General features: G+C 45.4%; 1 protein-coding gene across 2 annotated transcripts in view; it reads right to left on the bottom strand.

Annotated features, from left to right (window-relative positions):
* ppp3ca (protein phosphatase 3, catalytic subunit, alpha isozyme) overlaps window positions 1-16,821 on the bottom strand; it is a 92,620-nt gene that overhangs the window by 2,597 nt on the left and 73,202 nt on the right. The window contains exons 7-13 of one of the 2 annotated variants that reach the window (XM_031809464.1): window positions 13,848-13,925; window positions 13,605-13,699; window positions 4,220-4,345; window positions 3,864-3,947; window positions 3,522-3,606; window positions 3,243-3,340; window positions 1,334-1,384 (exon numbers count right to left, since the gene is read on the bottom strand). In XM_031809464.1, coding sequence (XP_031665324.1) covers window positions 1,334-1,384; window positions 3,243-3,340; window positions 3,522-3,606; window positions 3,864-3,947; window positions 4,220-4,345; window positions 13,605-13,699; window positions 13,848-13,925 — 617 coding nt within the window. The remainder of the gene's footprint in view (window positions 1-1,333; window positions 1,385-3,242; window positions 3,341-3,521; window positions 3,607-3,863; window positions 3,948-4,219; window positions 4,346-13,604; window positions 13,700-13,847; window positions 13,926-16,821) is intronic. The other variant, XM_031809465.1, reaches the window with a different exon arrangement.

The raw sequence follows: 16,821 nt of genomic DNA, 5'->3' as shown, positions 1-16,821 counted from the left end.
AGTCTAAAAAGACATCTGAACACAGTTTAGAGTAAATAAAGACGATTTGAATAGATTTAATTGTGGACAGAGTGATATCAGAAACCTTAAGATATCCACAGGCTCCTCTGAGAGAAATATCTGAGAGAGTGAGTCAACGACACTCAGCCAGCAACTCACAGACAAACAACCACAACTTACAACGTTTACAACAATAGAACCCTCCTTTACTAGAATAGCACATTTGTTTACAACAATAGAACCCTCCTTTACTAGAATAGCACACTTGTTTACAACAATAGAACCCTTGTTTACTGGAATAGCACACTTGTTTACAACAATAGAACCCTCCTTTACTAGAATAGCACACTTGTTTACAACAATAGAACCCTTGTTTACTAGAATGGCACCCTCCTTTAATAACTTAGACAAACTTCCCCTCGTGGAAAAGCAACCTTGTTTGCTAGAATAGCGCCCTTGTTTACGGTTGTTATAATTATGTATCATGAAGCCAACATGACATTACAGTACCAGTTGCATGACATAATCATGTTGCTCCGTACATCGTCGGAAGAAGAAGCAGCGAGTCATCTCACTCGCTCCTTTTTTCTGGTTCATATACAGACAATGAACTAAGCAGACCAGACCCAGCTGCTAACGCATTGGTGCCTATTGGAGGGCCACCCCTTAAGCAGACCGGATCTCTAACAATTTTTTTCAATGGTAAATGGCCTGAGTGGGACATCTTCATTTATTCACTATCTTTGGAGACTCTATTGTTCACATAGATGACACATCATGCTCATGATACCATTCATTTGACTTCATGATGCATACTGTATTTCACCTTAGCGCTCGCCTGTCTCCTGTTCTCCCTGCATGCGATGCATCTTTCAACCAGATGGGGGCGGAAGATAAGCCAAATCCCAAAAAATAAAAGAAGGAATCATGCCTGAGCATAAAATACTCGAAACTATCATGCAGCTCTTGGTAGCACCTCACTTTGCATGGCTTAAATTACTTGCATACAATAACAAATCCATGTGTTTATATTTATATGTAAGGTATCAAACTTGATCAAACTTCGAAAAGGCTTTGTTTTTCCTGAGCACACCATGTAACTCATGTAAAATACATCTCTTGATCCTTACATCATAACTGATATAGTTGAGATATCTTGTAATCAAGATACTGCAAAGTTCTGTGCTACCCATTCTAAATCCAACTGTCCCCCTGATAAGTTGTTAAATGCAGGCTGAATATGTACTACTATTGTAACTGATGGGTAGTTGACCCAATGCATGTCCTGCAGGCCAGCCTGCTGATAGGGGTGGGGTGGGGGACACAGCTTTACCTTCTCCATCCTCAGTTTCTGTGTCGATTGCTTCAATGGCCTCGGTGGTGGCTGGGGGGGAAAGGAGGGGAGCGAGTTACTTCTGACAAAGCCATGCAGAATGCAGAATGCAGCCCCCGGCGGTAGGTAGGCAGCTAGCTAGAGACCAGCAAGAGACCAGGCAGTGAGAGACGCATGTACCGCAGCAACACAGCCAAACTGAGTGGCCAGAGGCCTGGGGAACACCCCAGGGCTGGGCTTGAGAGACTCTGGAGGGCCACAGGACCTGACTGAACTCGGGTAACATTGTGGGAGGCATCCAGAATTTCAAAGGTCAACTCAATAGGAGTAAACACAGGTGAGGTGAGACAACTGGTGAGGTGAGATGGTGAGACGACTGTTGAGGTGAGATGGTAAGACGACTGTTGAGGTGAGATGGTGAGACGACTGTTGAGGTGAGATGGTGAGACGACTGGTGAGGTGAAACGGTGAGATGATTGGCGAGGTGAGATGACTGGCGAGGTGAGACGGTGAGACGATTGGCGAGGTGAGACGGTGAGAAGATTGGCGAGGTGAGACGACTGGTGAGGTGAGACGGTGAGACGATTGGCGAGGTGAGACGACTGGTGAGGTGAGACGATTGGCGAGCTGAGACGACTGGCAAGGTGAGATGACTGGCGAGGTGAGATGATGAGATGACATGACATGACGAGATGACTGGTGAGATGAGATGACGAGCTGACTGGTGAGGTGAGATGACGAGGTAACTGGTGAGGTGACTGTTGAGGTGACTGGTGAGATGACGAGAAGACTGCTGAGGTGAGATGAAGAGATGACTGGTGAGATGACGAGATGACTGGTGAGGTGAGATGACGAGATGACTGGTGAGGTGAGATGATGAGGTGACTGGTGAGGTGAGATGATTGGTGAGGTGAGACGACTGGTGAGATGACAAGATGACTGGTGAGGTGAGATGAAGAGATGACTGGTGAGGTGAGATGAAGAGATGACTGGTGAGATGACTGGTGAGGTGAGATGAAGAGATGACTGGTGAGGTGAGATGAAGAGATGACTGGTGAGGTGAGATGAAGAGATGACTGGTGAGATGACGAGATGACTGGTGAGATGACGAGATGACTGGTGAGGTGAGATGAAGAGATGACTGGTGAGATGACGAGATGACTGGTGAGGTGAGATGAAGAGATGACTGGTGAGATGACGAGATGACTGGTGAGATGATGAGATGACTGGTGAAGTGAGATGACGAGATGACTGGTGAGGTGAGATGATGAGGTGAGACGACTGGTGAGGTGAGATGACGAGATGACTGGTGAGGTGAGATGATGAGGTGAGACGACTGGTGAGGTGAGATGACGAGATGACTGGTGAGGTGAGATGATGAGGTGACTGGTGAGGTGAGATGACTGGTGAGATGATGAGATGACTGGTGAGGTGAGATGGCGAGACGACTGGTGAGGTGAGATGGCGAGATGACTGGTGAGGTGAGATGACTGGTGAGTTGAGATGACTGGTGAGGTGAGCTGACTGGTGAGGTGAGATGACTGGTGAGGTGAGGTGACTGTTGAGGTGAGGTGACTGGTGAGGTAAGATGACTGGTGAGGTGAGATGAGATGACTGGTGAGGTGAGATGAGGTGACTGGTGAGGTGAGATGACTGTCTCTCTCTCTAGTGTCAGCTGTAGCTAAAGGGCGCAGAATCTGCAGGCCTCCAGAGTCAAGGGTCGCTGCCCAAACCTGGGTCAGAAACAAAGGGACCAGAGGACGAATACGAAGACAAAGACCCACGGAGAGAGGGAGAGCGACGGAGACTGTGACAAAGAGAAGAGTCACAGTGATAGAAAGAGGAACGGACAGACAGCTAGGGAATGGAGGGAGGGATAGAACAGCCCTGGCCTGGGCCTCGTCCTCACCACTCTGTAGGGTCTGTTTGCCCCCGGAGAGCACACCGCTGGGCAGCATGCCAGTAGGCGTCAGACCCTTCAGCGTCAACACGTTCTCACTCTCCTCCCTGCAGGACACACGGAACAGCACCACACACAGGTCAGAGGACATCCACAATGGTCACTCCTGTATGCTTCTACTGTATATCCACTCTATTATAATAACTCTATGCTCAGTATTAGAGATGTGCTCATGTGCAACAGCTACAGTAGAAGGCTGATGTGAGGCGAGGTGGAGAACGTTTTCACCGAAGCACTTTGAACATCGTGGCCATTTTCCCAATGGCGCGGATTTTGTTCCTGATCACCTCCTTCCGAGCTGCAGCTGCGTTGGCTAGAAAGAGACAACACTCATTTTCAGATATCAGGAGTGAGTCTATGGGCCACATTGAAATGATCCATTTATATTCTTTACTGGTAATTCAATGAGCCCCTCATAACAAATAAACACCCAGAGGACATATCGTCTACGAATACCATAATAGTACGTGCTTTTACTTGTTTATAGGGACCTACTGTATGCCAGGGAGAGGAGTGTGAGACACTGCAGTTCTAATGGGCTCTTAACAGTACTGTATACCAGTGACTCACCATCTAAGATCTCTTGGTCGTCTCCGTCGTTCATGAGCTCGTCGTCAGAGCAGATGCTCAACACATTCACCAGCATCTCTGTGACTGGAGAGAGAGGTCAAAAGCTTTTAGAGGAGGGCGCTGCTGTACATATTTGTTTACGATAAAATGTAGCAAGAGGGTAAATCGGTCATCTCTGAGCCCATCCGTCAGAGAACATGGATGTGTCCTGTGGAATGTTTGTCTAGACTAGCAAATGAAGATGACTCTCAGCACTCAGCTCAATTGAATGATTAAAATGATTAAAACAGTACAGTAGAGTCATCATTACACATAGACATGGTCTACTAAGGATTGGGAAAGGGTGGTAGTGGTACCTTTCTCCCCCACAAACGGCAGGGACCAGGTGAACACGTCCATGAAGTTGGGCAGCCAGTAGGGATGAGGGGAGCAGTTGAACTGCCGGATGTTCATCACGTTGTTCTCATACTTCAGTACTGCAGCTGTGGAGGGGAATGTAAACATAAAAATGTCTGCATCTACAAGGATACACACATACTACACAAAACATAGTAGGTTTACAGAAAGAACACAGTAAGAAACATCCATCAGTGTGTGGAGCACATCACGCTGTACATCACTGAGGGATACATTCATCACGCTGTACATCACTGAGGGATACATTCATCACGCTGTACATCATTAATGCCGTGGATTTCTCCATTTTGAGCCCACTCCTATATCAATGGCGCAGCATGCGTTATTTTGCTGCAAGCATATGCATGACAATACGTTTGAAATCCTGTCCATTCCCGAGACGGCATTGTTTTTTCCCTCTCACACCAACGTTTCATGCCTCCAGTTGCGGACAGAAAACAGAGCGTAATGATGTGCTTCTTCTGCAGGCATATTCACAGTGACTGGAAGGACCAAAGAAGGTCATTTTGAAGACAACAATTTGAGAAGAAAAAAGCACGTCTTTGAAACAGCAGTGGTTGATGGGAGCTATCTCTTGGATTATGACAGTGCTTTCATATTTTACTTCCACTATATACAGAATAATCATGATATGAGTTTTGTTTCTTGACAAACAGATACTACAGGAAGGAACCTTTTTATTCAAAGAGGTAACACAATCCATGAAATCAAACACATTATTTGTCTAAAAAAAATAAAAGACATCTGTATAAAACAATGAAGGACATCTAATAATCTATTAAATCACACCAAGAGCAGAGGTCTAATTACACACTGGCTGTTCAGAGTATCCTGAAGATAGTAGGCTGGAGCAACATTCATAGTCTTATGGGGCTGCACACCTTGATATGTGTATGTGTTTGTGTGTGAGAGACATTAACACAGTGAAAGAAACAGACCGAGACAGAGAAAGAGAAAGAGACAGACTGGCAGCGACAGACAGAGTAAAAGACATTGCAACAGGCAGAGACAGAAACAGAGACAGAAACAGAGGAAGAGACAGAGACAGAGGAAGAGACAGAGGAAGAGAAAGGGACAGAGACAGAGGAAGAGACAGAGGAAGAGAAAGGGACAGAGACAGAAAGAGAAAGGGACAGAGACAGAGAGAGGAAGAGAAAGGGACAGAGACAGAGAGAGGAAGAGAAAGGGACAGAGACAGAGAGAGGAAGAGAAAGGGACAGAGACAGAAAGAGGAAGAGAAAGGGACAGAGACAGAAAGAGGAAGAGAAAGGGACAGAGACAGAGACAGAAAGAGGAAGAGAAAGGGACAGAGACAGAAAGAGGAAGAGAAAGGGACAGAGACAGAGAGAGGAAGAGAAAGGGACAGAGACAGAAAGAGGAAGAGAAAGGGACAGAATGAGGAAGAGAAAGGGACAGAGACAGAGAGAGGAAGAGAAAGGGACAGAGACAGAGAGAGGAAGAGAAAGGGACAGAGACAGAGAGAGGAAGAGAAAGGGACAGAGACAGAGAGAGGAAGAGAAAGGGACAGAGACAGAAAGAGGAAGAGAAAGGGACAGAGACAGAGACAGAAAGAGGAAGAGAAAGGGACAGAGACAGAAAGAGGAAGAGAAAGGGACAGAGACAGAGAGAGGAAGAGAAAGGGACAGAGACAGAAAGAGGAAGAGAAAGGGACAGAATGAGGAAGAGAAAGGGACAGAGACAGAAAGAGGAAGAGAAAGGGACAGAGACAGAAAGAGGAAGAGAAAGGGACAGGGACAGAGAGAGGAAGAGAAAGGGACAGAGACAGAGAGAGGAAGAGAAGGGACAGAGACAGAGAGAGGAAGAGAAAGGGACAGAGACAGAAAGAGGAAGAGAAAGGGACAGAATGAGGAAGAGAAAGGGACAGAGACAGAAAGAGGAAGAGAAAGGGACAGAGAGAGGAAGAGAAAGGGACAGAGACAGAAAGAGGAAGAGAAAGGGACAGAATGAGGAAGAGAAAGGGACAGAGAGAGGAAGAGAAAGGGACAGAGACAGAAAGAGGAAGAGAAAGGGACAGAGACAGAAAGAGGAAGAGAAAGGGACAGAGACAGAGAGAGGAAGAGAAAGGGACAGAGACAGAGACAGAAAGAGGAAGAGAAAGAGACAGAAAGAGGAAGAGAAAGAGACAGAGACAGAAAGAGGAAGAGAAAGAGACAGAGACAGAAAGAGGAAGAGAAAGGGACAGAGACAGAGACAGAAAGAGGAAGAGAAAGGGACAGAGACGGAGAGAGGAAGAGAAAGGGACAGAGACAGAAAGAGGAAGAGAAAGGGACAGAAAGAGGAAGAGAAAGGGACAGAAAGAGGAAGAGAAAGGGACAGAGACAGAAAGAGGAAGAGAAAGGGACAGAGACAGAAAGAGGAAGAGAAAGGGACAGAGACAGAGACAGAAAGAGGAAGAGAAAGGGACAGAGACAGAAAGAGGAAGAGAAAGGGACAGAGACAGAGGAAGAGAAAGGGACAGAGACAGAGGAAGAGAAAGGGACAGAGACAGAGACAGAAAGAGGAAGAGAAAGGGACAGAGACAGAGACAGAAAGAGGAAGAGAAAGGGACAGAGACAGAAAGAGGAAGAGAAAGGGACAGAGACAGAAAGAGAAAGGGACAGAGACAGAAAGAGGAAGAGAAAGGGACAGAGACAGAAAGAGGAAGAGAAAGGGACAGAGACAGAAAGGGACAGAGACAGAAAGAGGAAGAGAAAGGGACAGGGACAGAGACAGAAAGAGGAAGAGAAAGGGACAGAGACAGAAAGAGAAAGGGACAGAGACAGAAAGAGGAAGAGAAAGGGACAGAGACAGAAAGAGGAAGAGAAAGGGACAGATGAAGAGGAAGAGAAAGGGACAGAGAGAGGAAGAGAAAGGGACAGAGACAGAAAGAGGAAGAGAAAGGGACAGAGACAGAAAGAGGAAGAGAAAGGGACAGAGACAGAAAGAGGAAGAGAAAGGGACAGAGACAGAGAGAGGAAGAGAAAGGGACAGAAAGAGGAAGAGAAAGGGACAGAGACAGAAAGAGGAAGAGAAAGGGACAGAGACAGAAAGAGGAAGAGAAAGGGACAGACAGAAAGAGGAAGAGAAAGGGACAGAGACAGAGACAGAAAGAGGAAGAGAAAGGGACAGAAAGAGGAAGAGAAAGGGACAGAGACAGAAAGAGGAAGAGAAAGGGACAGAGGAAGAGGAAGAGAGAGGAAGAGAAAGGGACAGAAAGAGGAAGAGAAAGGGACAGAGACAGAAAGAGGAAGACAAAGGGACAGAGACAGAAAGAGGAAGAGAAAGGGACAGAGACAGAAAGAGGAAGAGAAAGGGACAGGGACAGAAAGAGGAAGAGAAAGGGACAGAGACAGAAAGAGGAAGAGAAAGGGACAGGGACAGAGACAGAAAGAGGAAGAGAACGGGACAGAGACAGAAAGAGGAAGAGAAAGGGACAGAGGAAGAGGAAGAGAGAGGAAGAGAAAGGGACAGAGACAGAAAGAGGAAGAGAAAGGGACAGAGACAGAAAGAGGAAGAGAAAGGGACAGAGACAGAAAGAGGAAGAGAAAGGGACAGAGACAGAGGAAGAGACAGAAATAGAGACATACACAGAAAGAGACAGAGAGAAACAGTGGCACAGGACAGTGACAGAGAAAGGAGATGAGATGATCAAACATTAGTTGCCCCTCTTCAGCCCCAGAAGTGAAGTGCGGACACTGTTTCATCAGGAGATATAAAGCAACATGGAGATGGCCAGCCATACCGACAGTCCCTCCCACACTCTTACCATGGCTCACTATCCATCTCCATCAAGCCACACAATGAACAGCACCAACCAACACACATATGATCCAACATACATTCACTACGTATATACTGGTTCACATAGACTCATAGGAAGAGGAAGAGAGAGGAAGAGAAAGGGACAGAGACAGAGACAGAAAGAGGAAGAGAAAGGGACAGAGACAGAGGAAGAGACAGAAATAGAGACATACACAGAAAGAGACAGAGAGAAACAGTGGCACAGGACAGTGACAGAGAAAGGAGATGAGATGATCAAACATTAGTTGCCCCTCTTCAGCCCCAGAAGTGAAGTGCGGACACTGTTTCATCAGGAGATATAAAGCAACATGGAGATGGCCAGCCATACCGACAGTCCCTCCCACACTCTTACCATGGCTCACTATCCATTTCCATCAAGCCACACAATGAACAGCACCAACCAACACACATATGATCCAACATACATTCACTACGTATATACTGGTTCACATAGACTCATACGTTAACACTACAAATACATACCCTTATATATCAAATACAATACACAAAAAATATGGAGAAATATTCAGACCCCTTGACTTGTTCCACATTTTATTTCTGCTACGTGTGCTCCCTCTCCGGCCTCTAGGTCATCAGGCTGCTCACAATGGCGCACACCTGTCACCATCGTTACCCGCACCTACGCGACGTCAGACTCACCTGGACTCCATCACTTCCTTGATTACCTGCCCTATATATGTCACTCCCTTTGGTTCCTTCCCCAGGTGCCATTGTTTCATGTCTGCGTTGTTCAAGGTTCTGGTTTTGTATTATGCTCTGTTTATTTTATTAACACTCACTCCCTGAATTTGCTTCCAGACTCTCAGCGCACATCATTACAATTACAATTACAGCCTTCTTCTAAAATTGATTATATAGATTTTTTTCCCTCATCAATCGACACACAATACCCCATAATGACAAAGCAAAAACTGTTTTTTAGAAAAGTTAGCTAATTTATATATTTTTAAAAACAGAAATACCTTATATAAGTATTCAGACCCTTTACACAGTACTTTGCTGAAGTCGCTTCGGCAGCGATTACAGCCTTGAGTCTTCTTATGTATTATGCTACAAACTTGGCACACCTGTATTTGGGGAGTTACTCCCATTCTTCTCTGCAGATCCTCTCAAGCTCTATCAGGTTGGATGGGGAGCGTCGCCACACAGCTATTTTCAGGTCTCTCCAGAGATGTTGAAGTCTGGGCTCAGGCTGAGCCACTCAAGTACATAAAGAGACTTGTCCCGAAGCCACTCCTACGTTGTCTTGGCTGTGTGCTTAGGGTCGTTATCCTGTTGGAAGTTGTACCTTTGCCCCAGTCTGAAGTCCTGAGCGCTCTTGAGCAGGTTTTCATCAAGGATCTCTTTGTACTTTGCTCCGTTCATCTTTGCCTTGATCCTGACTAGTCTCCCAATCCCTACCGCTGAAAAACACCCCCACAGCATGATGCTGCCACCACCATGCTTCAACGTAGGGATGGTGCAAGGTTTCTTCCAGACGTGACACTTGGCAATCAGGCCAAAGAGTTCAATCTTGGTTTCATCAGACCAGAGAATCTTGTTTCTCATGGCCTGAGAGTCTTTAGGTGCATTTTGGATGTCATGTGCCTTTTACTGAGGAGTGGCTTCCATCTGGCCAATGAGCTCAAATTTGATTGGCTCAAACGCATTAAGAAGGAAAGAAATTCAACAAATGTACTTTTCCACAAATTATTATTTGGGAGAGCTTGGCTGGTGACACTTTCAGCGATTTATTTAGAATTCAAGGCACACTTAACCAGCATGGCTACCACAGCATTCTGCAGCGATACGCCATCCCATCTGGTTTGCGCTAAGTGGGACTAACTATTGTTTTTCAACAGGACAATGACAGGACATCTCCAGGCTGTGTAAGGGCTATTTTGACCAAGAAGGAGAGTGATGGAGTGCTGCATCAGATGACCTGGCCTCCACAATCACCCAACCTCAACCCAACCCAATTGAGATGGTTTGGGATGAGTTGACCGCAGAGTGAAGGAAAAGCAGACAAGTGCTCAGCATATGTGGGAACTCCTTCAAGACTGTTGGAAAAGCATTCCAGGTGAAGCTGGTTGATAGAATGCCAAGAGTGTGCAAAGCTGTCATCAAGGCAATGGGTGGCTACTTTGAAGAATATCAAATGTAAAATATATTTAGATTTGTTTAACACTTTTTTGGTTACTACATTATTCCATATGTGTTATTTCATAGTTCATAGTCTTCACAATTAGTCTACAATGTAGAATGAGTAGGTGTCTCCAAACCCTTGACTGGTACTGTGTACAGTTTGAGTAGGTGTCTCTAAACCCTTGACTAGTACTGTGTACAGTTTGAGTAGGTGTCTCCAAACCTTTGACTGGTACTGTGTACAGTTTGAGTAGGTGTCTCCAAACCCTTGACTGGTACTGTGTACAGTTTGAGTAGGTGTCTCCAAACCCTTGACTAGTACTGTGTACAGTTTGAGTAGGTGTCTCCAAACCCTTGACTAGTACTGTGTACAGTTTGAGTAGGTGTCTCCAAACCCTTGACCGGTACTGTGTACAGTTTGAATAGGTGTCTCCAAACCCTTGACTGGTACTGTGTACAGTTTGAGTAGGTGTCTCTAAACCCTTGACTAGTACTGTGTACAGTTTGAGTAGGTGTCTCCAAACCCTTGACTAGTACTGTGTACAGTTTGAGTAGGTGTCTCTAAACCCTTGACTAGTACTGTGTACAGTTTGAGTAGGTGTCTCTAAACCCTTGACTGGTACTGTGTACAGTTTGAGTAGGTGTCTCCAAACCCTTGACTAGTACTGTGTACAGTTTGAGTAGGTGTCTCCAAACCCTTGACTAGTACTGTGTACAGTTTGAGTAGGTGTCTCTAAACCCTTGACTGGTACTGTGTACAGTTTGAGTAGGTGTCTCCAAACCCTTGACTAGTACTGTGTACAGTTTGAGTAGGTGTCTCTAAACCCTTGACTAGTACTGTGTACAGTTTGAGTAGGTGTCTCCAAACCCTTGACTAGTACTGTGTACAGTTTGAGTAGGTGTCTCCAAACCCTTGACTGGTACTGTGTACAGTTTGAGTAGGTGTCTCCAAACCCTTGACTAGTACTGTGTACAGTTTGAGTAGGTGTCTCTAAACCCTTGACTAGTACTGTGTACAGTTTGAGTAGGTGTCTCCAAACCCTTGACTAGTACTGTGTACAGTTTGAGTAGGTGTCTCCAAACCCTTGACTAGTACTGTGTACAGTTTGAGTAGGTGTCTCCAAACCCTTGACCGGTACTGTGTACAGTTTGAGTAGGTGTCTCCAAACCCTTGACTAGTACTGTGTACAGTTTGAGTAGGTGTCTCTAAACCCTTGACTGGTACTGTGTACAGTTTGAGTAGGTGTCTCCAAACCCTTGACTAGTACTGTGTACAGTTTGAGTAGGTGTCTCTAAACCCTTGACTGGTACTGTGTACAGTTTGAGTAGGTGTCTCCAAACCCTTGACTGGTACTGTGTACAGTTTGAGTAGGTGTCTCCAAACCCTTGACTGGTACTGTGTACAGTTTGAGTAGGTGTCTCCAAACCCTTGACTAGTACTGTGTACAGTTTGAGTAGGTGTCTCTAAACCCTTGACTGGTACTGTGTACAGTTTGAGTAGGTGTCTCCAAACCCTTGACTAGTACTGTGTACAGTTTGAGTAGGTGTCTCCAAACCCTTGACTAGTACTGTGTACAGTTTGAGTAGGTGTCTCCAAACCCTTGACTAGTACTGTGTACAGTTTGAGTAGGTGTCTCCAAACCCTTGACTAGTACTGTGTACAGTTTGAGTAGGTGTCTCCAAACCCTTGACTAGTACTGTGTACAGTTTGAGTAGGTGTCTCCAAACCCTTGACTAGTACTGTGTACAGTTTGAGTAGGTGTCTCCAAACCCTTGACTGGTACTGTGTACAGTTGAAGTCGGAAGTTTACATAAACATAGGTTGGAGTCATTAAAACCCGTTTTTCAACCACTCCACACATTTCTTGTTAACAAACTATAGTTTTGGCAAGTCAGTTAGGATATCTACTTTGTGCATGACACAAGAAACTTTTCCAACAATTGTTAACAGAAAAATTATTTCACTTATAATTCACTGTATCACAATTCCAGTGGTCAGAAATTGACATACACTAAGTTGACTGTGCTTTTAAACAGCTTGGAAAATTCAACAAAATTATGTCATGGCTTTAGAAGCTTCTGATAGGCTGATTGACATCATTTGAGTCAATTGGAGGTGTACCTGTGGATGTATTTCATGGCCTACCTTCAAACTCCGTGCCTCTTTGCTTGACATCATGGCAAAATCAAAAGAAGACCTCAGAAAAATAATTGTAGACCTCCACAAGTCTGGTTCATCCTTGGGAGCAATTTCCAAACGCCTGAAGGTACCACATTCATCTGTACAAACAATAGTATGCAAGTATAAACACCATGGGGCCATGTAGCATTCAAACCGCTCAGGAAGGCTGTACGTTGGAACAACTGCAAAGGACCTTGTGAAGATACTGGAGGAAACAGGTACAAAGTATCTATATCCACAGTAAAACAAGTCCTATATCGACATAACCTGAAAGGCAGCTCAGCAAGGAAGGAGCCTCTGCTCCAAAACCGCCATAAAAAAGCCAGACTACGGTTTGCAACTGCACATGCGGACAAAGATCGTACTTTTTGGAGAAATGTCCTCTGGTCTGATGAAACAAAAATAGAACTCTTTGGCCATAATGACCATCGTAATGTTTGGAGGAAAATGGGGGAGGCTTGCAAGCCGAAGAACACCATCCCAACTGTGAAGCACAAGGGTGGCAGCATCATGATGTGGGGGTGCTTTGCTGCAGGAAGGACTGGTGCACTTCACAAAATAGATGGCATCATGAGGGAGGAAATTTATGTGGATATATTGAAGCAACATCTCAAGACATGAGTCAGAAAGTTAAAGCTTGGTCAGAAATGGGTCTTCCAAATGGACAATGACCCCAAGCATACTTCCAAAGTTGTGGTAAAATGGCTTAAGGACAACAAAGTCAAGATATTGGAGTGGCCATCAAAGCCCTGACCTCAATCCTATAGAAAATTTGTTCGGCAGATGTGAGGAAGTGTGTGCGAGCAAGGAGGCCTACAAACCTGACTCAGTTACACCAGCTCTGTCAGGAGGAATGGGCCAAAATTCACCCAATTTATTGTGGGAAGCTTGTGGAAGGCTACCCGAAAAATTTGACCCAAGTTAAACAATTTAAAGGCAATGCTACCAAATACTAATTCAGTGTATGTAAACTTCTGACCCACTGGGAATGTGATCAAAGAAATAAAAGCTGAAATACATCATTCTATCTACTATTATTCTGACATTTCACATTCTTAAAATAAAGTGGTGATCCTAACTGACCTAAGACAGGGAATTTTTACTAGGATTTAATGTCAGGAATTGTGATAAACTGAGTTTAAATGTATATGTATGTATATAAAAATTCTACAAATACATGGAATAGACAGACTGACCTTTGTTGTTGTAAACGTCAAGGTAGTTTGGCGCTGAGAAGATAGTGATGAGGGAGGGGAAGCCGGTGGTTTGGCTCTTCCGGTACATGCGGTAGCTATAAGACAGCACAGATAGAAAGGGGGACGGGTTTTCAGGTTAATCATCTGGATGAATCATGAATCGTATTAAAGCTAAAAGTGTTTGTAAGAGAGAGAAAGAAGAAGATATAAAAAGAGAGAGAAAGATGTGGTGTTGGTACATACCCAGCATCTTGTGCTTCATGTGCTCGGATGACTGATAATAAGTTATTGTTCTGTAGGAACTCACATACAGCTGGATAACTGCACGGCAGAAGAAGGAGAAAAGGTTTTGGGGATGGCATATCTAAATTCACACTGTTTACACATATAACAGAGCAACACAGCTAGCACTGACCTATGTAACCAAACAAAATGCAGAATACATACTGTAAGTATTATGTAACAGAGCATATCTGAATACACAGTGGAAAAACACTATATGACTATAGTCACGAAACAGAGAATACAATATGATACCCCTGGTCCAGCCACAGACTAGAACATTGACATTGTCCTACAACACAACAAAACAGTTCAGAGCGTCAGCAGGCGTCAGTGTGTGGTTATCAGAGCACTGCTCAATATGATGTAAATCAGAGCAGCCCAGCCCATCCCAGGCCAACCCAACCCAGCCCAGCCCAGCCCAGCCCATCCCAGGTCAACCCAGCCCATCCCATCCCAGCCCAGCCCATCCTAGGCCAACCCAACCCAGCCCATCCCAGCCCAGCCCATCCCAGGCCAACCCAGCCCATCCCAGCCCATCACAGGCCAACGCCGCCCATCCCAGCCCAGCCCATCCCAGGCCAACCCAACCCAGCCCATCCCATCCCAGGCCAACCCAGCCCATCCCATCCCATCCCAGCCCAGCCCAGCCCAGCCCATCACAGGCCAACGCCGCCCATCCCAGCCCAGCCCAGGTCAACCCAGCCCATCCCAGGCCAACCCAGCCCAGCCCATCCCAACCCAGCCCATCCCAGGCCAACCCAGCCCAGCCCATCCCAGGCCAACCCAGCCCATCCCAGGCCAACCCAGCCCATCCCAGCCCAGCCCATCACATCCCACAGCTCCCAGTTCGCCCCAAAGCAACTTAATACCACTCACTGGCTCAAAAACACAACAAACCATAATATCCCAAGTCAACCCAGCCCAGCCCATCCCAACCCAGCCCATCCCAGGCCAACCCAGCCCATCCCAGCCCAGCCCAGCCCATCACATCCCACAGCTCCCAGTTCGCCCCAAAGCAACCTAATACCACTCACTGGCTCAAAAACACAACAAACCATTATTTGACTGCTAACTGGCTGTCAGTTCTACCCTGACAGGTAATGTGAGATTTTTTGCTACATTTCCCCATCCTTTAAGCCAACTGTTAACAAGATGGCCGGTTTGACAGCATTGTCCTCCGCCTCTCTCTTCTCCCTCGACACAGATCACTCCTTCCCTTCCATCTCTCTTCCTATCACGTGCTCCAGTTTGGGCTGGAGGAGTGGGTTGTCATAGCAACAGCTCATTGCAGAGCCCCAGGGGAATTGTGGGATAGATGGCAGTGTTGAGCTGATACCGGCCCCTGCCCGGACTCTTGTTTTACACCCACGATGCATTTCAACCGCCTGGTTTGGAGTAGGAGGTTCCTATGCACATGTCTACTCCTCCTCTCATCTCCTCTACATCCCTCTCCTTCAACCTCACAACCCCCACCAGCAGTCTAATGTATCACCCCTCTGTATGTCACTCCGTCCTGCTGATTCAGACAGAGATACAGTTTTAGCTTCAGCTTGATTCCATTCCGATTCCTGAAGGTCTGAATGTGTATACATACGGTCATATAATCGTATAGTCTATTTTGTGAGATGATGAACAGAAAAAAGAGAGACTATCATCGCCATAATTAAAACATGCACATTTCTGTTAAATTATCAGATTCATAAAATAACAGGATAACAAAGGTTATGAAAAAATGGTATGCACATGCTGACGACTCAAGCTCACATATTGATTTGCCCGAATGTGCATAGTTTTTTAATCCATGGCTCAGTGGGTCAGAGGAGGGGGTCTTCTCATATCTGTGTCAGATTTGGCACCTGGGGCGTTTCTCTGAACCTGTGTATTGGTAAAACTTTCAGGTGCTGAAACCTTAGGGTTACAGGGTGACTGATGAGAATCATTACAGAGACTTTCCCTGAAGAAAACATTAGAACCCCTCACTGACAAACCAGGCCATAAGCCTTTTCACCTCATCATATCAAAACAAGCTCAGTCCATCACCTAGCAACAAGGATGCTGGGTGGAACTACATAAAGTGTTTTGTTGCTGTCTGATAGTTCCCTTAATGTATTACTGTGGTCAGTCAGAATGAGACAGCACACATAAAAACACAAAGCCTTTTAAACATGGACATAAGCCAGCTGGGATCCATCCACACCACCTACTATCACCAGGGATACCATAGTCCCTCTCACAAACTGACTGGCCAACGCCCTAAGAGGTGCACTTGTTTCTGTGTGTAAATGCATCTAATGAGGATGTGTTAATCTAACACAGCCATGCATTGTACAAAACTCTCCATCCATCCCAGGGCCACCCCTAGCTTTTTGGGGTGGCCCACCTTGCGGGCAAAACATTTTAGTGCCCACCCTCTTGGCAGTGGATTTTTTTGTTGTTGCAGTGTTAGACTTCATTTCCCGCAACTCTACACATTTTACCATGAAGTGGAGAGAAGTTTTGTAGTTTTAAAGTGAATTTCCTGCAGTTCTAAATATTTTGCCATGACTTATGCCATGTTCAAATGATATCTGAGTGAGAGTGACTAGCAAAATCATTGAGGGCCCCCTGGGGGTCAGGGCCCATGGGCACATGCCCTTCTTGCCCAGTTGGTAATTTGGTGATAATTACTACAAGGTTTAGATACAGTGGGGTCTAAAATGATTGACACCCTTAATAAATAAAGATGAGGAATTATGACTGTATAAAATAAATAATTAAAATAATGAGGTACGTTGCATGCTCAAAACATTGTGAAATTCTATTATTTTATTCTAATATAATTGCTCAGAGAAAGAGATTCTGTTTGAGAATAAAAAAAGCTAGGGGTCAAAATTAGACACCCCTAAAGATTCTTATGAATAATGTAGTCAAAAGTCTAGTATTTGGTCCCATA

This window comes from Oncorhynchus kisutch, linkage group LG29, assembly GCF_002021735.2.
Source record: "Oncorhynchus kisutch isolate 150728-3 linkage group LG29, Okis_V2, whole genome shotgun sequence".
NCBI lineage: Eukaryota > Metazoa > Chordata > Actinopteri > Salmoniformes > Salmonidae > Oncorhynchus > Oncorhynchus kisutch.
This window is presented reverse-complemented; position numbering and strand designations above follow the sequence as displayed.